The sequence below is a fragment of the Meleagris gallopavo genome, chromosome 25, assembly GCF_905368555.1.
Source record: "Meleagris gallopavo chromosome 25, MGAL_WU_HG_1.1, whole genome shotgun sequence".
Lineage (NCBI taxonomy): Eukaryota > Metazoa > Chordata > Aves > Galliformes > Phasianidae > Meleagris > Meleagris gallopavo.
This window is the reverse complement of record NC_139428.1, coordinates 4,153,974-4,177,064: the sequence shown is the minus strand read 5'-3', so window position 1 is coordinate 4,177,064 and position 23,091 is coordinate 4,153,974. Positions and strand designations below refer to the sequence as shown.

At 44.1% G+C, this 23,091-nt stretch overlaps 1 protein-coding gene across 1 annotated transcript in view; it reads left to right on the top strand.

Annotated features, from left to right (window-relative positions):
- AGO3 (argonaute RISC catalytic component 3) overlaps positions 1–22,923 on the top strand; it is a 30,737-nt gene extending 7,814 nt beyond the window's left edge. The window contains exons 4-19 of the mRNA XM_085208837.1: positions 552–760; positions 1,779–1,915; positions 3,133–3,267; positions 5,268–5,355; positions 5,504–5,651; positions 5,939–6,058; positions 6,975–7,097; positions 7,307–7,440; positions 7,871–8,055; positions 8,324–8,483; positions 9,635–9,725; positions 10,059–10,253; positions 10,580–10,714; positions 11,201–11,302; positions 11,992–12,191; positions 12,767–22,923. Coding sequence (XP_085064963.1) covers positions 552–760; positions 1,779–1,915; positions 3,133–3,267; positions 5,268–5,355; positions 5,504–5,651; positions 5,939–6,058; positions 6,975–7,097; positions 7,307–7,440; positions 7,871–8,055; positions 8,324–8,483; positions 9,635–9,725; positions 10,059–10,253; positions 10,580–10,714; positions 11,201–11,302; positions 11,992–12,191; positions 12,767–12,875 — 2,271 coding nt within the window. The 3' untranslated portion in view covers positions 12,876–22,923. The remainder of the gene's footprint in view (positions 1–551; positions 761–1,778; positions 1,916–3,132; positions 3,268–5,267; positions 5,356–5,503; positions 5,652–5,938; positions 6,059–6,974; positions 7,098–7,306; positions 7,441–7,870; positions 8,056–8,323; positions 8,484–9,634; positions 9,726–10,058; positions 10,254–10,579; positions 10,715–11,200; positions 11,303–11,991; positions 12,192–12,766) is intronic.
- Positions 22,924–23,091: the final 168 nt, after the last annotated feature.

The window sequence follows — 23,091 nt, the reverse complement described above, 5'->3', positions numbered from 1 at the left end:
GTGGGGAGTCTTGAGCTATTGAGACTTGTTTCTTCTGACTTCTTCCATTTACTTTTCTAAGTCACACCCAAAAGCTTTCTTGAAACTATATTTTCTAAATACTGTATTGAAGAGTTGTTACTAAATGCTTTTTCCATAAGCGTTGTGGTCTTGTAGAAGTGTGGAGGAGGGGTGAAGGTGCTCTAAGCACAGTCAGAGGTTTGGAGGCCACCTCCAGAAAGCCAGGGACTTGAAGAACATGTTTTGTGTTTTGTGCCCTCCTGCAGCACAGGGAAGCTGTTTCATTGTGATTAATAGCCACGATGACAAAGTGATCCATGTGTTTGAAACCACTGTTTAGAAAGCAAGTCTTGGTCCCTTCTCTTAGGCTGATCTCAAAAGCTGAGGCAACTTTCAGGTTATATAGACTTCTTTCCCAGCTTTCCAGCTCAATAAATGCAAAGAAAATGGTTCTCTTCCAGCAGTGCCTCTTGTTTTGGGTGCTAAATAGAGAGGGCAGGCTAGCAAACTCAAGAATTCAGCTGCTGCTATTTTTTTTTTTGCTCACCCAGGTGGATTTGGATGTGACATTACCAGGAGAAGGTGGAAAAGATCGTCCCTTCAAAGTGTCAATAAAGTTTGTTTCTCGGGTGAGCTGGCACTTGCTGCATGAAGTTTTGACAGGAAGAACCTTGCCTGAGCCTCTGGAACTAGACAAACCTATCAGCACTAACCCTGTTCATGCTGTCGATGTGGTGCTACGACACCTGCCCTCCATGAAGTAGGTTCACTGTCTTCCTGCGGTCTGTCTTTACCTGAAGGATCCCCACTGGGACACCTTCATCCTGAAAAGAAAGAATGATCATTCCCTCACACAGCACAGCTGATGAGCTGAGCTGGGGAGATAGGAGCTAATTATGTACGTGTATTTCTGTAGATATTTAAACTCCAGAGCAGGTGATACACTTGTTTGAAAAGATCAAGAAGCGGGAGATGCTTGTATTAGGTCTGTGCTGAAATATGGAGAGCTTACAGTATGCTGTAGCACTGCTCCCATGTTTTCTGTTCCAGTTGAGCCAAATAGCACTCACTTGGTGACTGAAAGCATGAGTCTTTTTAATTCATTGATATACCCATCAATGGTGCATGCTTCTTGTGATTTCAGTACATCATTGAGAGTAGATACTTGTCCTAACCATGCCTGTTACTTTTGAAACATTAGGGAAGGCTGTATCAGTTCTGACTTATTTGGGCAGTTGGGGTTCTTTTTTGGTTGCTGGCTCTAGCCAGTGTGGTGGATTTGCACTGCTGGTTTTCATTGGGTGTAACTGGAAATGTTCTCCAGCTACCTTAGATCCTGAGCTAAAGGCTGGAGATGTGTAAACAGCAGCTTGAGAAACATTAGTTTCTCTAGTTCTTTGATCCCACCACATTGTAATGCAGTATACACTGAGAGAAGTTTGCTTGTTTTTACATATTTGTATGTAAAATGAGTTCAAGGATCAGCCTGGTGTGCCGTTGTGCAGAGCTTGTGCTGTAATGGAAATTATACTGTACTGAAGTTGGAAATTGGAAAACAGAAGTTAATTTCCTGCTTGCAAAAACAACTTAAATGTTTTGTCTACGTTTAAAGACACTACAATGGAACACCAGCATTGAGTGTCGTTTAAATTTGAGAGAGATTCCTCGTGCACAAAATTCCAAAAAAAATAATATTTTGTGTTACAATCTTATGATGGAGATCTTTATCTTGTGTTTGGAAAGTGACAGCATAACGCTGTGCTCATCTTCTTTCCCAGGTATACCCCTGTGGGCCGCTCCTTCTTCTCAGCTCCAGAAGGCTACGATCACCCCCTGGGGGGGGGCAGGGAGGTCTGGTTTGGGTTCCATCAGTCTGTCCGGCCTGCTATGTGGAAGATGATGCTCAACATTGATGGTAAGTTGAGATTCAGAGCTAAGAGTGGAGGTGAGACTTCTCTCCAAGAGTTCAAGTGACCTTGGAATTCCATCAGTTTCAGCATTAAAAAGCACAGCAGTTATTCTTGGATGATTTTTTTCAGTCCTTTTTGTGAATGAGACAATCAAGAACTTTGACTTTAACCTACAGCTTATGGGTTGATGACCTCACGTTGTGGTTTGAGGTTCTGAAGATGATGTTCACACCCCACCACGTGCTTTTGTTGATGCTGAACTCACGCAAGGTTCTTTACAAAGTGTTTCTCCATCACTTGTATTGCTGTGGGAGCGCAGCTGCACGCTGCTGGTCTCTGGGTGTGAGCTGTGTGTGTTCATTCACTGATCAGCATCCGGAGGCGTTGGCTGGAGTGGGTCATGTAGGGCTGGCAGCCTGCTGGAGTGACGCATGTCTGAAGAATGTTGTGTTGCCTTAAGACAGGGATGTGGTGGTTTTGGTGCAGGAGATCTGGGAGCTCAGTGAAGTGCTTGTCAGCTCTCTCATGTTGCTGCTATTTAAGGTTTTAAAAGTATGGATTATATTTACTGTGTTGGGCTAGAGCTTGTGCCACATTCCTTACTAGAAGTTATTTCATCACTTGCTTATAACTTTTCTAAGCAGATTATGATCTTATTTCCATGGAAGAAGTCAGCCGTTTTGTTCAGAAACATTATTGTCTCTTAATGTGATTTGGTTGCTGGTGTGCAGGATGGTAGGAGATGCTGGTAGACCAAAGGTTGCACTAATTACTATGCCAACATAATTTGTGTGTAGTTAAAATAGTGCTCATGTGGCTAACAAATACTGTTTCAGTCACTGGGCAGATCGTATCGTTGACAGCATCATATTGCACCTTCAGTAGTCTCAGCTTTACACATTAAAAAGTCTTCAGCAGAGATATGGTGCTGGCTGCGCTTGTAGCTCAATACAGAGTCTCGTCAGGACATTACAGCTCTCTAGAAATGAATGTTATCTGGGGAAAAACCTTTCCAAAACCCAGAAATGCAAAGCAGCTGTATGATGACGAAGCTGGAGACAGATGTGTCACTGTGGTTGTTGGAAGGCTCCTTAATCTGTTTTGAGAAATGAGTGCTGCTCAGCATTTTCTTGAGGGTTACTTGGAATCTGAAAAAACATTCAGTTATCTGCTGTTTCAGGGCATTCTGACTTTGGTTTTCTTGGTATTTTGTTCTTTTCAGTTTCTGCCACTGCCTTCTACAAAGCACAACCTGTGATTCAGTTTATGTGTGAAGTTCTTGACATTCATAATATTGATGAACAACCAAGACCTCTGACTGATTCTCATCGGGTAAAATTCACCAAAGAGATAAAGGGTGAGTAGAAATGTGTCTGTCCTGTCCTTCAGGGGCATTCTAGGGACTCAGTTTAACTGGAAAAGCCCCTGGTTGTCACACATCAAAAGAGACCTGCACCTGTCGGGAGAACTGCAGTACATCACGTTAGTAATTCTCGTCCTGAATGAGGCAGTGTGGTTCTGCAGAAAGGGAAGGTGCAAAATGAGAGATGTTCCCATGGCTTGAAGAGAGAAAGGGGAAGCATTCATTGCCTGGTTGGCGGTAGGCAGCTTTGCCTTGCCGGCTGCTAACCTTTAGAAGCAGGGGTCACTGAGGTTGTAGTGGTATTGTGCTGTAGGTCTCCTGCTGTTTAAACGCTGAGGCAAAATGAACATTGATTTTTGAAGCTAACTTAATTGATTCTTTGAAAGTATGCTATTTGCAGTGAGTTCTAATAACTGTTTGCTGTATGGAAAAACAAGTACCGCTTGATAACTTGCAGCTGAAGGCCAAATTCCATTCCAAAGGAATTGCATAAGCTACTGTTTAGCGTAGTTTCACTCCATATATGCTCCTTTGCTTTGCATTTTCCCATATCCTTTCATTCCAGTGTGATTTCAGAGAGAGGTGCCTTGAAAGAGCTCAGCTGTTCAGAGCTCTGCTCTGGAACACTTGTGTTACTTGATGAAAGCTTGGACTCTGCTGAAATACTGGCCAGCAGAAGAATAAATCTCAGCTATATTTACAAAGCAGTATGTTCATGGAATAGTCACTAGCTGGGGAGGGGAAACGTACTTTTAGGACACATGCAGTAGTCCAGACATGTCTCCTCCTTACACCCATCTTTATTCATTCTGGGAGGCCAATAACTGGAGAATGAGATGCTGTCTCTTCTTTATCTTGGATGCCTGAGATGCTTTGTTACACTTGAGAGAATATGAAGAGGTTACCTTCACTGTCAATATTTGCTCTTATTGATGTACTATCTGGGAACTCCAGCCAAGATGTGATCATATATAGTGAGACAAACCCTGCCTTACAGCACTTGTAGCCTGTGTGAGCAGCTCAGTGGGAGGATGGTTCCTTCTGTGGTGTCACGGCAGACTGATGACAGAGCAACTGATGGGTTCCAGATACACATTCACATTCACAGCCATTTTCTACTTGACCGCAGTGCTTCGTGGCTCCTTTTCTGTGTTTTCTTTAATGCTGTGTTAGCTTAGTTGTAGTTTGTTTTCTGGTGATGCCTTCCTCTGAGTGACACTGGTGTTAATGTTGTTGGGGATCAGTGAAGCACAGTTAATGTTTCTTTGGGATATCTATGCACCAGGTAAGCAACAGTGATATCTGCTCCCTGGGACTTAGGGAGCTGCCTTGATGGGGTATTCCTTGCGTGGCCCACAGTCCACACAAGCCTGGACAGGACACATCACCCAGCTTTCTCAAAAGCCTCTACTAGTGGACTGTAGGTGAAGTAATTTGGGTGGCAGTGCTGTTTCCATCTGCCTTTTCTGCTGAGATGAGCTGCTGGTGTTGCTGTTGGCATTGACTGTGCGTAGAGAGCAATGTCTGGGGTGCCAGTGAAAGTAAAGAAAGTTACAGATGGAGCACGGCTACAAGGCTAGGAAAAAGGAACAAGGAAAGGAGATCTGCTTTTGCCCTTTCAATTACTGTCAATGCAATTTTTAAGGGGAATGCAGTACTGAGAATGAGAACAAAAAAAACCGTGGTGAAAACAGCTCAGTGTCTACCAGAGATTAGTCTTGTGCTTGTCAAATGAAACTGCCTTGAGGAATTCAGGTGACATTGAACGCTCAGTTCTATGCATTATGATTTGTTTTTGAGGAAAATACCGGATTAGTCAGAAGTCCACTTGTAATTTAAGAAAAAATGTGGAGAATAATGCCTTGTATTTTGCTATTTGAGCTCCGACCATGAAAGCTGTTGGGTTAGAACACACTCTTTCATAAGAAACCTTGTGTCTCCTGTGCGAGTTGTTTTGTGGCTGTGACATCAGGTTTTTTGGTACTTCTGTGCAGGTCTGAAGGTAGAAGTGACTCATTGTGGAACGATGAGACGGAAATACCGTGTTTGTAATGTAACCAGGAGGCCTGCAAGTCATCAAACGTAAGATGCTTTTTTGTCAGAGTGTGAGATGTGCAGTAGCTTAGCACTGAATATCTAATGGGATCTAATTTTATTCATTCTAGGAGTGCTAATAATTGCCAGCTAAGCTTTTCATAATTTTGACTGATGAAAACGTGTGTCTCTCCAGCTTTCCTTTACAGTTAGAAAATGGCCAGACTGTGGAGAGAACAGTAGCACAGTACTTCAGAGAGAAATACAACCTCCAGCTGAAGTATCCTCATCTGCCTTGCCTGCAAGTGGGACAGGAACAGAAACACACCTACCTGCCTTTAGAAGTAAGGAACTTATTCTGATAAATCAGCTCGTTATTTTAGGCAGTATCTTTTTGCAGAACGTGAAGAAGTAATGCACTTTGCAGTGCAGGTGTGTTTGCATATTTACATATTCTTTACATGCTCTTTGTTTTATGTCACTAATGACTACATTTTTAAAGTGCTTGAAAGATTAGAACTAAGTGGAAGCATGCAATTGTTTAAACACACTTTGGAGGTTTGTAGAACTCTCTAATGAATTCTCTGGTTCTAAATGCTCTGTGTATTAATGCTTCTGATTTTTCCTCAAGGTATGTAACATTGTGGCTGGCCAACGGTGTATCAAGAAGCTAACAGACAATCAGACATCAACTATGATAAAGGCCACAGCAAGGTCTGCTCCAGACAGGCAAGAGGAAATAAGCAGACTGGTGAGTTCTTCAATTTCAGTTTGGCTCGATGCTATTCAGGAATGGGTGTTCTGAACCACGCTCCTGCCTTAACCCCAGCCTGGCAACTCTTTTAGCAGGCCATAGCTGACTGCCTTATTGGCAAGCAGTGTCTTCAGTTGTGGTTTCCTGGATCAGTGGCTTCTGGTCACACACTGACAAACCATTTTGTTGTAAAAAAAATTCTTAAATTAACAACGTAATCCTTTCCTTCCTTCCTTTTATCATTCTGGCATTATGAATTACTATTTTGAAATTTGCTCATATCACACGAGGGATCTATATCAGAAAAGTGGATCTAGGTCTCCTGAGCCTCAGTCTTGTTTTTCAGCTGTTTGACTGCTTTCCTCAGTACGTTAAATGTTGTCACTCAGTGACTCCACTCTCTTCATCTCTTCTGTATCTGCTGCTGAATTCCCCCATCCCAGCAGTGGTGTTTTCTCCGACTCGGAATGTAAAACTTCAGTGTTTTTGGTTGAATATTCCGATAAACAGATTTGAAATGGTTTGATTTTGAGCTGACAAATGAACCAACATTTTTCAATTAAAATAAGACTTCTGAAAAATACAGAAGACAAGAATGTGCAGTAATTGAAGGAATTAATTTAATTTGAAGTGTGCTTGTTTCCTAAGGAAAATCCTTTTTGATCTATTCAGTGAGCAAACAAAATGCTCTTGGATGAGCATATTATGAGTGAGCCCCTAGAGTCACTAAGGGAAAAAATCTGATCCAGTATCTCGTGGCAGTTGAGCAATAAGCAGCTGAATCTAAGCCTTTTTCAATGAGAAGAGGGACCGTACAACATTTCTGCAGCGTTCCTATTAGGCTTTCAAAACGGAATGATAATAACTTGTTACACGAATTACATTTATGTAACGTGGGAAAAATCTCTTCTAGGTGAGAAGCGCGAATTACGACGCGGATCCGTTTGTCCAGGAGTTCCAATTCAAGGTCCGGGATGAGATGGCCCACGTGACGGGGCGCGTGCTGCCCGCGCCCATGCTGCAGTACGGAGGACGGGTGAGGTCTTCACCTTCTTGTTTTTGCTTCTCTTGTGATGGCTGAAGCGTCATTTCCAACAGCTGTTGATTGTTTTTCAGTTGCCTCGTGCAGTACAGGGAGCAGAGTTTAAATTGCAGGCTTTGTTTTCTCTTATTCTGAAGCAGTAAATAGCACAGGCCTCCTTGCTTTCACTCACGTGGATATTGCTGTGTTTCTTCTTCCTGCAGAACAGAACAGTGGCAACCCCAAGCCATGGAGTTTGGGACATGCGAGGGAAGCAGTTCCACACTGGTGTTGAGATCAAAATGTGGGCTATAGCTTGTTTTGCAACGCAGAGACAATGCAGAGAAGAAATACTGAAGTAAGGCATGTCGTAGTTCAGGCTTTGGGCTGCTTTTGTGTTGAAACCACTTAGTGAAAACGTGGATGTGGGAGATATAATGATTTTTAACTGGCTTTAATCATCTCAGATGTTAAGGGAAGCTTCCAAGCTCCTTTCTGGAAGCTACAGTCAAAACACTGTTTGAGTCTTGTGATATTGCTGCTCTGTATTTAGTTTCATTTAGCATTGTGAATGCAGTACTAAAAGCCCCCCAAATTTGCTGTTTTCCATTCTGACCTGTGTTGTTTCAAAGCTGCCTGGCCTTCACATGAGTGCTTTAAAAATGCTAATTTGAAGGCTATGTGAAATCCTTTCCTTCATATGAGTAACACAGCTCTTCTACCTGTTTTTGCCTTGGCTGTTGCGTGCTGTTGCCAATGCAAAAATCCAGTAAACTCCTTATCTGCAGGGGTTTTACAGACCAGCTGCGTAAGATCTCCAAGGACGCAGGGATGCCGATCCAGGGCCAGCCCTGCTTCTGTAAATACGCCCAGGGTGCAGACAGTGTGGAGCCCATGTTTCGGCACCTCAAGAACACCTATTCAGGCCTTCAGCTCATCATTGTCATCCTGCCAGGAAAAACACCAGTGTACGGTAAGGGAATACCTTGGACTTTACCTGTTGGGTGAAGCATCGTTCAAACACATGCATGACGAGCTAGAAAACTGTTCTGGAGCATTCATTAGTCATTAGAAACCTATGTCTGAAGTTGAAATCAATTAGAAGCAAGTCTGAGAATTCAACTAAGTAAGAGTTGTTTCACAGAGTATGTGCACTTCAATTGTTGTGATGTAAGCTAAGATCAAAACGTGCCAAATGGTTTCAGATGGACTCAGTTTGTATCCTGATTTTGGTTTCACAGCGGAGGTGAAGCGTGTGGGAGATACACTATTGGGAATGGCCACGCAGTGTGTTCAAGTCAAAAATGTCATTAAAACATCTCCACAGACCCTTTCAAACCTGTGCCTGAAGATTAACGTTAAATTAGGAGGAATCAATAACATCCTTGTACCTCATCAGCGGTAAGAATCTGCGTGGAGATGTGTTTGGGGTTTCTTTGATACTTAGCATCCAATGTTTAACTGTAGCCAAAAGTTACACTGAATTATCCTTCTGGTAGTATGTGATGTGAGCTAGAATTACATTTCTTCTTGTGTGGGCCCTGAATAGTTGTTGGCCTGGGAGCTAAGTCTCAAGTGTTTTTCCATGCTTGATCAGCATCAAAAACTTGAACAGCTGCAGTTCAGGAGATGCTGAAATATTGTGTCAATTAGAAGTTTTCTGCAGGTTTAGGAGTATGGCACACATCACAGAACAGTCTGTTTTGATTAGCGTGCCAATGTGCTGTCAGTAAAGACAGAAGTATACTGAAAGCACCCTACTTCTCTCACATTGTTAGGCTAAGCAGTTCAGCTCACACTCATTTTTTTGCATAGGTAATCTCTGTGCATGTGTTCCAGTTGCTTTGAAGCCCTCAGTGGGGTTTGGGTCTAAGCCATGTGTGCTCCCCTCTTTCTCACATGCTTTCTTCTGAAGAGTCTGTCAGTCCTGAAGACAAGAAGTTCTGGTGGTCTCTAGCTGTTATTAGGAGCATATCAGTTCTTTAAGAGTGCACGTGCACACCATGCAAGCCAGGCAAAAACTTCTGGAGTGCAAAGTATAGAAATTCCTCCCTGAGAATTCCTGAAAGAATGGAATCTGAGGTTAGGCGTGAAGGAAAAGTGCATGGAAGAATATCTTGAAGCACTGGGAGATCCTGGTCCTGGTGCTTGTCTCCTGCAAGCCAGAACAACGTGTGCTGCTGTGTGCAGCCATCTGTTGCATGGCTGAGGTAGCATTGAAGTGGTGCTTAGCTGGCCTCCCAGCACCAGGGGAATCAAACGGTAGAATAATGGTTTCTATAAGAGACTGCCTGCATTGTTAAGGTGCAGCTCTTTGGCTTTTCTCCACTAGAATCGTGCCCACAGTTCAGTAGCAGTGTTTTGCAGTGACCGTTAGTGTTGTGGAAGTTTGCTTTCAGCACACAAAGATCTCATTGTTTAGGTCTGGCCAGAGTACCTGATAAGAAAGTCTCTCTGTGTAGTGTAGCTGAAATAGAAACAAAGCTCCATTTGAGCACCAACTGTTCATCTGCAAGTGTGACTTAGCACTTTTTTTTTTTTTCTTTTTGAAGACCTTCTGTGTTCCAGCAGCCAGTGATCTTTTTGGGAGCCGATGTCACTCACCCTCCTGCTGGAGATGGAAAGAAACCTTCCATAGCTGCTGTAAGTTTTATGAAACCAACGTTGTTCTTTCATCTCGGGTAAATGTTAGAAGAGCAAATGCAACTCATGGCCTGTGTTTGTCAGATGTCTTTCAGGGCTTGTGCCCTAATTCTTGCTACACGTTTCCAGCGTTACCAAAAATTGTGTCTTTAAAAGAAAAATACTGCTTGATGCTTTGTTCTCAGAGCATTTTGATTTTTAAATCAAAGCAATTGTGTTCAATAGAATGTTTTTGCAGCGATAATACAAAGGAATGAATACTGCTTTATGATGTTAGAGTGTTTTGTATAGATTTGAACTTGTTGCTTTTAGTCATGCAGTGTTCTCCCAAAGGTTGTAGGTAGTATGGATGCTCATCCAAGCCGATACTGTGCCACGGTGAGAGTTCAGCGGCCCCGGCAGGAGATCATCCAAGACCTGGCCTCCATGGTGAGGGAGCTTCTCATCCAATTCTACAAGTCAACGCGCTTCAAGCCCACACGTATCATCTTCTATAGGGATGGGGTCTCTGAAGGACAGTTCCGACAGGTTGGTTCATTTGTGAGCTGTCTGAAAACACTGAATTCCTGCCCTCCTGTTGGAATAAGCTGTACTGCTTCTGTTTGTGCTGATACCACAAAAGAATTGAGGCTTTTTAGGAGAGTTTCTTAAGCTTGTTGGGTAAGGGAAGTTGCTATTTCCTTGTTGTCTAGGAAGAACAACTCTTACTCTTGGGGAACAATATATTTCTCAGTACTTCCTGAGCTCAGTAACTGTGTAGCACAGCTGAAGTTAGTGTTAACTACAAACTGTTAATTAGGTGTTTTGTGTGGAATATAACGTGAGGAAAACCTTTTCTGTTCTTGTGCTTGTAGGTTTTGTACTATGAACTGCTAGCAATTAGAGAAGCCTGCATCAGTTTGGAGAAGGATTACCAGCCTGGAATAACCTATATTGTGGTGCAGAAACGACATCATACACGGTTGTTCTGTGCTGACAGAACAGAAAGGGTAATCATTGTCCTCCTCAGTACAAGCTTGGTGTCGCTGCTTGTGCTGCTAGGCAAAATATTAGCATGGACTTCACTGCCAGTCTGATTCTGTCTGCTTTTGGGCAATATGTTGAATTGATTGGCACAAAATGTGGCACCAAATTGAAAAATCAATGACTTTAAATACATAAATTAAAAAAAAATAAATAACAGCCACCATCAGGCTTTGTCACAGTATCCACGTGCACTATATATGTGCAGCTCTTCTGGCTTTCTGAGATTCAAAGCTCTGAGATTCTGGATGCAGTATTCTGCATTGCAGTGGTAAAAAGCCATGCAGTGTCCACATCAGACACCCAGGTTGCTATACTGGCACATTGCAAACAAAGCTGAGGCAGTTCATTCACTGAAGTGCTGTGTGTATTGAATAGGAACCTGTGTTTTTAATTATAGTTGAAGTGTATAAGTTGTTAGCTGCACTGTTTTTAACAAAACTTCTGTACAGGTTGGACGAAGTGGCAATATCCCAGCTGGAACAACTGTAGATACGGACATTACACATCCATATGAGTTTGATTTTTACCTCTGCAGTCATGCTGGAATACAGGTATAATTGTTGTCTTGAAAGTAAATGTGGGTTTAGAACATAGAGATGTAAATGTATTGTTATAGCAAGTTAGAAGCAAGTCTTAGCTAAGTAGAGATTTATCTATATGTGTGTATATATGTGTATTAAATTATGTATGATAAATGTTTGGTATGGATAAAATACAGTTATTGACATAACTTGGCTGTGCTGTAAGGTTCAGCTCTAGTGTATAACATCCTCTGGAGGAGAAGCAGGGGGAAGATGAGTACTCCTTTATTTCAGAACAGTGTCTTCCAAAGAAACTGCATGTCAGTTTACTGGAGAACTTCTAAGAGTTCCTAAAAGCTGTACTCAGCATTCAGTGGCTGTTGTGGTCTGTTAGGAAATGTTAGGGTGGTGGTAAAAATCAGCGTGTTTATCAGTTTAGTCATGTTGGAAGCAGGTTTCAGTTGTAAAGGGTTATTGAGAAGGCATGTGGCTTTCTTTTTCCCAAGCAAGGATAATTGAGATAACATCATCATATGAATATTAGACTCTTTTAATCTCTGTGATACATTTATTGCTGACATAATCTGGAAATTTCTTTGGCTGCTGTTACTTAGGAATTCAGACTAGACAGCCTGGCCTTTTCTGAACTTAAACATCTGACTTGATTGCGTGGAGAGTAAAAAAAAAAGATAAGTGAACCAATGTTCCCTTCTTCTTAGGGTACCAGCCGTCCCTCACACTATCATGTTTTGTGGGATGATAACTGCTTTACTGCAGATGAACTTCAGCTGCTGACTTACCAGCTCTGCCACACATACGTGCGCTGCACACGGTCAGTTTCTATACCTGCACCAGCGTATTATGCTCACCTGGTAGCATTCAGAGCACGATACCATCTTGTGGACAAAGAGCATGACAGGTAAAGAAAAACACTTAAATGTTTGTCCTTGTTGGTCTCTGCTGCACTGTCAGGCATTAAGCCACCTGGCTGTTCATTTTGCAGTTAATTCTTGTAACCTTTGCAGCTAGACTTAAGATGCTCATTCCTGACATCAAGGCTGTGGCAGGCAAGGGTGGATTGGTGTTTTCGACTTGATAACACCTGGATTACAAGAACGAAGTTCAGCTTCATAAAATATTGTTCCAACATCTGTGGTGTGAAGGAATCAAACCACACGTTTGGCTTTTTGCTTTGGAGTTAGAGCATTCATCAGTGAAACAGATGTGAAGTGCCTTACGTTTCTCTCACTCTGCTTTGGATGCCAGAATTATTTTGTAACGTTAAAGCCATCAGTATATTTGCAGTGGGTTTTTTCTGGACAAATCGAGGAGCTGAGGGGAAGGGGTTTATCTGTTCACTCTGCAGCCTTCAGGCTTTCTGTTGGTATTGCCACTTGACCCTCCTGCGTGACGAAGGGATGCGGAGGCAGCGTTAAATCCCAATTAACACAATGCACAGCTCCTCTTGTCTTAATTTTCCCCATTTTCTTGCAGTGCTGAAGGAAGCCACGTTTCAGGACAGAGCAATGGCAGAGATCCACAGGCCCTGGCGAAGGCTGTACAGATTCACCAAGACACCTTACGCACGATGTACTTCGCTTAAGTCAATAAAAGGGGAGCGTGCTCGCTGAAAGGAAGAACTGACAAATTAAGCCACATACAATGTATGTTTCCAGTGAGGTTGGTTTATGGGGTGCGCCTCCAATCGTGCAGGGGCGAGAGGCTGACCCTTAAATTGACGCAAGGAAGATTGTTTACTTCACCGAGGAACACAGCACTATTATGCAATATGAAACCAGCCAACTGCTTTCGTGGCGCGGTCTCCTGTAGGAAGCACCGCCATCATTTTCCTTTGTTTTTTTTTAATTTCTCGTAGTTTAAACCCTCTTATGCCTTTACCTCAAGTTGCTCGGCAGCACAACTCTCTTTGCAAAAAAAAAAAAAAAAAAAATTTAATAATAATTTAAAAAAAAAAAAAAGATGGTGTAATTTTAAAAAAGCAACCTGTATAAGAACAGTCACAGTGATTCTTTGGGAGAGAAAAGTGTGCAAAAATTATTTCTTCGCCCAGTTGAGGAATCTTTCTCTCAGTGTTGCCATCAGCATTCGAATGCGAACATATCTGAGTACATCTGAATGTACAGCACTAAGTAGAAAAAAAAAATCGAGGGGAGGGAAGATGTTTTGCACACTAATCCAATCATTTGAACATAGTTTAGCCAACTGCTGCCTTTCTTCACAGCTTTGGAGTCCTCAGCTCCAACAGTTCCCTTTTAAGAAGCAAACAAAGCTAGTGGTGTTACTGCAGGCAGTGGTGATCCCAACTGTTCTGGCTCCCTGGTGACTTTACTAAAGCTGCTGTTTTACCTAGTCCAAAAGTTTCAATTATTTTCTATCTGGCAAGTCAAATATCTTGAAGCTTCATGTGAGGTTGGGCGTCCCAGGCTTTATGGGATGGCTACAGTAAACACCAGAACTGAAACTTTAGAGCTAAGGTCTTCTTGACAAAAGAAAAATGCTAGTTTACTTGCTGCCTCTCACACCTTAATGTGATTTCATACGTACGTGTTTTTGAAGTTTAGCTTCCTTTGTTTCTTTTATATTTATTAGAGTAATAATAATGCTTTAATTTAATTATTACAGAACATATGGTCGACATCAACTTTTATTTTTTAGAAATGTAACCATGTTTATTTTTAAAGAACTGACAACTTGTTTTTGCTATCTTTTAGTGCAATAAGCGTTCGAAAAGAAAACAGTGTCCATTGAGCTGTACCAGAGCAGTGTTTGTACCACTGGCTGTGGGAGAATGGACACCTCCGATTTTAAAAGGACAAAGTAAAAGCCTTAATTTTGAAAGGAAAGTTTTATAGTCAGAAGGAATCTCGGATTTTCCTTTTTTAAATCAAAAAGTAGCAAAAATGCTTCTGGAACTCTGCAAGCTTCAGCGCTCGCTGCCGTGGTTTGGTTTAACAAAGGAACCGGCCGTATTTTTGGCTTTGAGACGTGGAAGATATTTGAAGTAAACAAATAGATTTTTTTATTAAGATCTAAGTTTTTACATGCTTAATTAAATCTATTTGACATCAGTAAAATGTCTGGAGTTATTAAAAGTTTTTAGGCTTTTTTCCTCTTTGATAACGACTTTCCTTTTAAAATTAAGTTATTGGTAACTTCATTTCACTTTGCAAATAAAGTAAGAGGGCTGGGATAGTTCTACCTTTAAATCACTGAAATGTGAAACAAACAAACGGGACTCTTTCATTCCACTTTAAAGGTAAACCAATATTAAGATGTCAGAGATGAGCATTTATTCTGCGAGGGGCCTGGGAAGTTTTGCACTTTGTAAACTCGTGAATTGCATTTTTTTGACTGTTTTTTATTTGCACTGGTTCATAGTATATATACTGCAGATCGTTTCTATGGGCATTGCTGTTATCCCAGCCCTTCTGAACCCCACCTGCTCTCCACATGAAAACCAGAGGGTCGGTAAAGCAGCTTTATCTCCCGGCGTTCTCACGATGCGCTCTTTGCCAATATGCTGTGTTTTGAGCCTAAAATCTGAGCCCGTTTTGCTTCAGCAGGCATGACTCTCCCCATCTTTTCTGCCAGAAGACAAAGTACTGTATTTTGTGCATTTGTATATTGTACTGAAATGTATGTAGTGCTGTTCACAACGCTGTCTCAGAGAGCTCTGCTCGGCAGTTGGCGTGTAGGCATGCTTTATCTCCCAGTACCAAGGAAGGGAATGCAGAGACTAACCTTGCACCATTACCATTGCACTGGAAATAGTCCTGAGGGTGGGCAGCTCCTGTGGCTCGGGGAGGGGGGGAGGAGCTGTTGGGAGCACTGGAGGGCGGTGGGGTTGGGGTTAACCCTGAGCCCCCCGTTGGGCTGCAGCTGCAGGGTGGCTCAGCCCTGCTCCAGGCTGCAGGTGCCCACAGCGCCTCGAGGCAGAGCTGCAGGGAGGTGGTGGTGCAGCTGTTGGAGCAAGGAGGGCTCCGATCGATCTCTGAAACGCTGCTCTTGGTTGGTGGCCCGGTAGCTCTGCCTTGGAAGAGCTCTAGCTAGCAGTGCCCTTAATAAAAGGTTCAGGTCAGGCTTTTGACAGAAAGCTGACGTTTAAAGAGGAGTAGACTTTTTTTTTTTTTAAAGAAACTATTTTACGAAGCCTTCTTGCGGATTTCTGGCGTTAAGATGAAAATTGCTTTTTAAAAACTCTTTTAATGCTCCTTTCAGAGATGCTGTGCCCTTCTCATCCTGCCCACGCTCAGTGACTATGACCCGAGAGGCTTTTCGCTTTCAACTCTCACCAAAAAACAAAGAAACTTCGTTGGGAAGGTGACTTAGATGCTAGCTCGACAGCTGGTTTACCTGGTTTTCATGTGAAGAGTACGTGGAAGTTTGAATCTCTCTTCTTGGTTTTGCAAATATCTACGTAAAGTGCCGATACTTATTTGTATTACAATATCAACTTACTGGCGTTGTGAGGGCCACACATTTATGATGCTGTAGCTGCTATATTTATTTAAATGGAGATGGACAATTACTGCACTAAGGAACGAGGAGATAAGCAAGGAATCAAGGTTAGTTAGATATCTTGGGTTTTTTTGTTTTGTTTTGTTTTTTTCAAAAGAGAATTAATGGTGTGAAATATCAAGTGTAACAAAGGGTGCTGTCATTTTAACTGAGATTAAATAGCCAGATATTCTTCCTTTGTTTAAAAGCATATATATTTTGATGTTTGCAGTTTGGGGGTTGGGGGGTCGGGATAAATGGTACCTCATCTGTGGTGGCAGTTTCCGGTATATTTTCAGAGTATATGGATTTCTTTTATTTTTGTACCTGCTCTCCTTTTAAAAAAGACAAAAAAAAAAAAATAATCTCAAATTTTATGTGCTGTGTGGGGAAATGTCGAGTGGCTCTCCAGGTCCCCTTCTCTCTGGGAGCCGACTGTGGCCGAGGGCTGCGCTTCTCCTCCCTTTGCAGACGTGCTGGCCTCGTGCACTGCCCATCTGGGTGCCCGGCTCCCACCCTGCAGACACTGTACCAGTTCACCAAGACCTCGTTTGTACTCAAGTGCCACTTCCTGGTGGGAGCTGCAGTGCTGGTACTGTGCCAAAGCTGGGCTGTGCTGAGCCCTGCGCCGAGCACTGGGCGCTCCAAAGCTGAGAGGGAGCAGGGCATTGCACGGGGCATTGCACAAGGCATTGCACGGGGCATTGCACGGGGCATTGCTAGGAGGTGTGTTAACACACAGCATCTGCTGGCAGAGCGACTGACCCCACGCAGGAGCTTCTCCTGGGGGACACTTCAGCTGTGGCCGTTTTACTCAGGATTGCTGTGTTACTGTTAAATGTGTAATTTGGTTGAACGTGTCCAAAAGTTATTTCTGTAAGGGGTTCGTTCTGGCATCCTTCTGGAAGTTTGGCCTTAGAAATGGTTTTTCTGGAGTAAGATGGGTTTCTGAAAGCTGTCAGTCAAATTATTTCTAGATGCCATTGGTCCTAAACCAGTTTCACTTTGTGTACCGATTTTTGTCCTTTAAAATGCTCAGTGTGAGACACCAGATGCTCACCTTATCTGTACAAATTCCAGCTACAAATACTGGCTTTCTCCTAGTCTGGAAGTTTGCTCTGTTGAAACTCCAAGCTCAGCCTGCCCTTCAAACAGCTTGAGGCCTTTCTATTTCTCAATGTTCCCTTCTAATATTCCTCTTCTAATATTCTCCCAGTTCTGTGAGTTGAGGGTTTAGGACCTTCCTCAGAGCACTTTTATAACCTAGGAACCCAAAGCTCTGCTGACGTACCTTGCAGTTATCCATTCCATTTTCAGTGCTGCCATCCAAACAGCCATCTCTGTCCCTTCAGTGCTGTGGAGTTCTGCTGCTGATTGTGATGGGTTGATTGAATCTGGTTGGAAAAATCCATAGGGATGTGAAAGGGAAGGATCCCAGTCTCTCCTTTTCCTACCCAAAGATGGCACTTTGCATTGATATTGAGTGTTAGGACGCCCATTTTGTTTTGGCACGTTTAAGTAAGACATCACCTAGCTAATTGACTCGTTGTTGTGACCCTGGAACTGTAGAGGTTAGAGCTTGAGCTAATGGCTGCTTTCTGCTAGCAAAAAGTTCTGTGTTTTTCAGTAGCTGAGTTACAAATGGATGTGTACGGGGTCCTGCACTTCACCTCCTGGGCAGAGTCCCATCTCTGTAACACTAAAACAAAACCATTTGTCCCTCAGTAGGCAGAGGTGTGTGCAGAAGGGCAGGGGCTGCAGGGGAGGACATTGAAGCATCAGTACTACAGAAATGCGTCCTGCCTGCCCTGGCCTTTCTGGCTCTGTGTGAGTCCCCCCTCACCGAACACGGGTAGTTACTGTAGGGTCCTTCAACAACAAAGTGGTTCTGTTTAAAATTTGGAGTGAATTTTTTATTTTTGAGCAAGACAGTCCTCAGAAAGTGCCTTTTTAGAAGACGGTGCTGTAGATTTTATTTTCCAGTTGTACGTGGCTGAACATTTAAGATAAATAACTGAAAATGCCAAGTGTTTGATGGTACCTTTAGGTACTTTCAGGCATCAGTTCTCTGAGTCAGGACCAAGCATAACCAGGATGGTGGTTTCCTTTGGAGGGAAAGGCATTGGGGAGCAATCACCAAATGCTGCTGGGGAGGAGCAGCTCGGATCCTTCTCCGTGCAGTTTCCCCCTTGACACTGAGGGGAAGGCAGCAGCATGGGATGCCGTGGCTGGAAGGTGCTGTCTCCTAGGCATTCCAAACTCCCAAGGACAAAGCAGATGAGCTGAGCGCTGTCTGGAGATGTAGGGATGGTCAGTGCTGCAAGCAGGCGTCGTGTGGGTTGTGTTCCTAAAGGTGTGGTGTGCATTTGTGCTTGGGACTTGTCATTCCTAGCTGGGAGAGAGATGCTGTGGGTCCATGGTGAGCATTCCTCCCGTTGGGAAAAGCTGTCAGCTAGACTATTAGCCACTGCACCTCAGTAACCTTGTAATGCTGCATTAAGTAATAATAGCAAAGTTCTGCTTTGATGACACTGTCGTGTGCTTGCGCGTGCCTGCAAAAAATACCTTCTTTCATTTTTGTAACGCTCTCAGTTGTGGTTACCTGCCTGCTGCTTGGTGAACTGCATCCTTTTTGGGGTGTTTCAGTGTGGTGGTGGTCTGCGTGTCCCATCTGCGCGTTGCTTTTGGCTCTTCTTTTTAGGTGGGAAAGGTTTCTTAGTGTTTGTTTTTTCTTCTCTGAAGTCAGCTTGACTCTACGGACGCGTTTGAGAAGAGAACAAACAGGACAACTCAATAGACAGGCTGCTGTATGGGGTACTTCGGTTTTAAGTTGGCTGTTAAAATGAATTTGTGTTCACTTCAGTCACTGTTGAGGCAGTATTGGGCGTTGCAGAGGTCAGGATGGTTTTCAATATCAGCTGAAGCATAAAATTGTGCTTTAATTGGGAGCAGTAGAGCTGCAGGCATACACTTGTACCCAGGCATTTCCTAGGAGTGAGCAGAGCTTCTTCACGTCTGTTGAGCAGAACAGGAGCCATGAAATGTTTGGGTATGCAGTCCTGCAGCGGGGCAGAGCCATGCTGGGGCTGTGACACCGCTGTGCTTCACATCCATGGCAGAACTGTTGTGTGCACTGCCCTAAGCTGGACACGAGAGCATGGCTTCTTCTGGCTGTAGTTCAAGGCAGCAGTGTTCCTTTTTGTTCAGCAGCTTTGTTTTAGAACAGCACTCAGTGCTGCTTCCTTCGTGTTTAAGCTTGCGGTGATTTGTTCCTGATTTCTTACTGCTGTTAGGCTGGGATTTAGAAAGCATTTTGTCAGCCTCGGTGCTGAGCCTGCTTTCTGTAGCAGCCATTTCTGTCTTTTGGACTAAAAAGGGCCAAAAATCTCGTTCCATCAGCTGGTTTGCAGCAATGCTCTCCATCTCTTCCCCTGCCTGTGAACCAGATTACTTTCTCTGTGCTTAGCCACTACTGAAGCTGTTGAGATGTGTACATTCCTGTCTCCTCTTTCTATACGTGATAAATGTGATCAAAAGCAATGAAACAGAGCTGTGTCTGAGGGTGGTGGTTCCTGTTGGGTGCAGATCCCTGCTGAGATGGGCTGTAGCACATGAGGGTTAACTGCAAAGCAGTGTCTGTGTGTTGCAGGGTGTGTGATGTGTTAAAGCATCCAGCCTGCTGCTGAAGGTGTAGATACTGAAGAGGCAAACTTGTTTAAAAATGAAAACAACATCATTCTTCCTGGCAAAGTTTCTATAATCAGTACTGCTCGTAGTAAATCGTGCCGTGCTGGGGTTAATCCAAAGCTGAAATGACTCAGCTGTTTTATGTTTTATGAAGAGGAGGAGTAGAGATGGTGACTGTGCTGTCAAACCCATAGTAAAAAGCTGGGAAGGCAGGAAAGCTGCCTGTACTGAAAAGCTCTAATGCTGCTGGAGCCATCTGAACTTGTCCCTTTGCACCCACAGTTTACTCGACGCCCCACAACTAACGACTGCAAAAACTAAGAGATGAGGAAAAAGCTTTTTTCCTGTATTTTGGTAAGCAAGAGTGCCTGTGCACCTCCACAGCCGGGCTGAGCAGCAGTGGCAGTGCCTGCGACAGCCGTGTCCTTCAATCCCATCATCTGCGTTCTCTAAATCCCAAAGCAGCCTTTCCTGGTTCAAAACAGAGAGATTCAGGAGGTGGGTGGTGTTCCAAACAGCAGAGCCATGGGGTTCTGTGAGCAGCTTGTGACCCCTTCACAAAACACAGATGCTCCAATGGATTTCTGGCTGCGGTCTTTGGGTGGTTGGCACAGAAGCCACTGAGGGAGCTCCCTTGTTAGCTTCGGTGTCCTGGGCTGCTTGGGTCAGACTTGAACTCGTTGAGAGCAAGCATGTGCCTTTTTCTGATCCGAGACAGAAGCTGGAGGAGCTGGCAATTCCCACCTGTTGATAGTGGGGTCAGTGTTCTTCTTGAGCTGCTTTTAAGGCTTGGTCAGGATGGAGTTGGTTTTGTGTTGAGTTACTTAAAGGGAGCCCTGAATTATTTGTGAATGTAGCTACCCAGAGAAAAGAAGCTTTCAAGTAAATGGCTTCTGGAGAGTAATGTCATCAAACAAACATATTTCCTGGTAGAGTTGTTTTGTTTTTTTTTTAAATGTAACACTGATACGTTTCTCTATAGAGAACCATTAATTCTGCCTTTATTTGAATGTTGCCTGTCCCGTAACGTCTCTGCTGTGCTCCTGCAGCTTCCCTGCTTGGCTGTAAGGACCCGAGGAATGTTGTTGGCGGAGGTTGGGAAGTGGGAACGTGGTGCTGAGGGCTGAACATCACTGAAGGTGACTCTTTAAGGAGCAGCTTGCCAGCAGCTGAAGGTGCTGATGTGTGCACAGCACTGGGATAGGAAGGCTCAGCGGAGTGCTGAGGGGAGAAATGAGCCTCTCCTTTCACACCCAGGTATGCAGTGAAGGCTGCTGGGTGCCTCAGGTGCTGGTTCGGGCTCCAGGCTGTGAGTGTGGATTGTCAGAGACTAACAGAAGAGCTTTTCAAGTTGTTTTATGCAGTGTTGAGGTTATCCAGCCAGCAGCTCTGGCATCGGCGCTGGCTCTGAGATGGGTTCCCTCCCTGATTTCAGGGAATTGCTTTTTGCCTCAGACTTTCTGCCCTATCTAGAACACACACAGGATGACATGCGTTGCCTTATGAGAGCCAACTGCTGTGTTCTGAGGATCAGCCACGCTGTAAAGTGCTGAATTCCTGATACAAACCTGTGCGCCTTCTTGCCAGTCGCTGTTTGAAGTCTGTCCATCCGACACAGCCTGTGCCCTTTGCTTTATCTCAGCACAGCTGGCCCGAGGAGCTCCTTGGGGTCGGTCCCACCGTGTACACTGCTGCTTTCTGTGACCTTTTTTGCAAATTAGGAGATGAGTTGATTCAAATAAAAGGTTTTCTTTACGTTGCTGAGAATCTCAGAGGTCTTTCAAATACATTTAGCAGTTGAAAAATGAGTACCTACCATAATACTCTCCAACAACACAGAAATATGATTATCTTGAGATTATCTCACCTGAATCGTGGCTCCACAACCAATTTTGATACAGTTGTGCAAAAATTAGGCATTAAAATAGTTACTAATCGTCTTTCATAGTGCTAACACTTGCAAATCTCTCGAGTGCATTCAGAAAGTTTATTTGGGCATCTCACAGGTTAGTGCTTGCTCAGCTCAGCTGGCCAAGCAATACCCACTGGAGCAGTGCTGCAGCTAGGGAGCCTTTGGTGTTTGGAGCATGCCAGCAAAGCAGCGTTTGTGTGCAGTGCTCTTTGAGAGCAGAGAACGGAGTGCTGAGCAGAGCCGCTGTGTGAGGCTGAGATGAAATTTGGCTGCTGGCAACTTGCACACAACTGCCTTCCTCAGGGGTTTGGTTGTGTGCATCACGGCCTCCTGTGGCTGTAGCTTTCAGTTTCCTTTGGCTTTGATTTCTGCTCCTCAGCAGAGCGCTGCCTTTCCTGCACTTGTCAGTGTTCAACCTGTTGAATCTCGCCTTGAGAAAACTCCACGTTGTTTTCCTGTAGGTAAACCTGCTTCTAAACAGTTGCATTTCTGCTCTGCTCCACAGGCAATCCTGCAAAGCCTCAGCACAGCAATAGCATTGACAGAATGGGTGCTCAGTGATCTCCCAGCCGTGAGCAGAGGCACAGTGGGGCCTCGCCGTGCAGCTCTCCTGTCCGTGCTGCTTTGTTTCCTCCCTTGCTGTGAGCAGTTAGGCTTCCCCAGGTGCATGAAGTTGGTGGAGAAATGGCACTGCTGCTTGTTTTGGGGGGGGGGGGAGAACTGGTCTGTTAGAATGCACTGAGGCATCTGATCGTAGATGAGAATGTTGTCGTCGAGAGGTATCGCTTAAAGCTTTCATTGTGATTGGTGATGAGCCAGTTTGGCTATTGGAGCATCTCTGGTGGCAGCGTGTGCCATGAGCATCGCTGTGCTGGTGCAGGAGGCGGCTGGGAGCAGCGTTGTGCAAATACACCCTTTGCATATTTAGTACCACCTGTTCAAATGGAAAACAAAACTGTTGTGCTGTTTGGGATTCCTTCTCAGAATAAAGTTCTAATAAACGAATCCAGTGCGTTGAGATTCCCTCTGTGTCTCACTCTTTCTCCTGCCTTAGCAGCTGCTCCCCTCTGCTTTCAGCGCAGAGCTGGGCCGTTCCCACCATGAAGCTCCAGGAGTTCTCAGAGCAAAAGGGAATTATTCCAAGAATAAAGCAGAGCTGTGACTCCAGGCACCACACAGTTGTAGGCAGATGGCAAACAAGCTGGTTGGTCGAAGCCTTTCTTTTCTACTTACCCATCTCAACCACGTGTGCCTATTTGTACTGTGGCCGTGCAGGGGCATGGACCCATAGGTGAGTGTTGGAGGTGTATGCAGTGCTTTGTGCTCTTTCTCCCCTTCCAGTCAAATTGTTCTTGCCAAAATTTTCTACCTGTTGCAGGAGTTGCTTTCTTTCCAGCACAGCCCCACCGCCCGTAGGCACCTGTACAGTGCACACAGCAGTCCTCAGATCTCTGCAGGCTTTAATACCATCGAGTTGGGTGTATTGTAAACCAACTGTATTAAAAAATAATAATAAATTTTTTTTTGAAACGCATATGCACTGTTTTATTATTTTTATACTTCTCAAGCTGCTTTCCCCCCCCCACCCCGCCTGCAGGAGGGGATGTTTGGAGGCTGCATCCACCCGCCTCCATTTGCTTTCATGCCATGTAAAGGTCCTCAATCCGGCTTTCGTTGTCCACGCAGGGCTCCGCTCTGCACC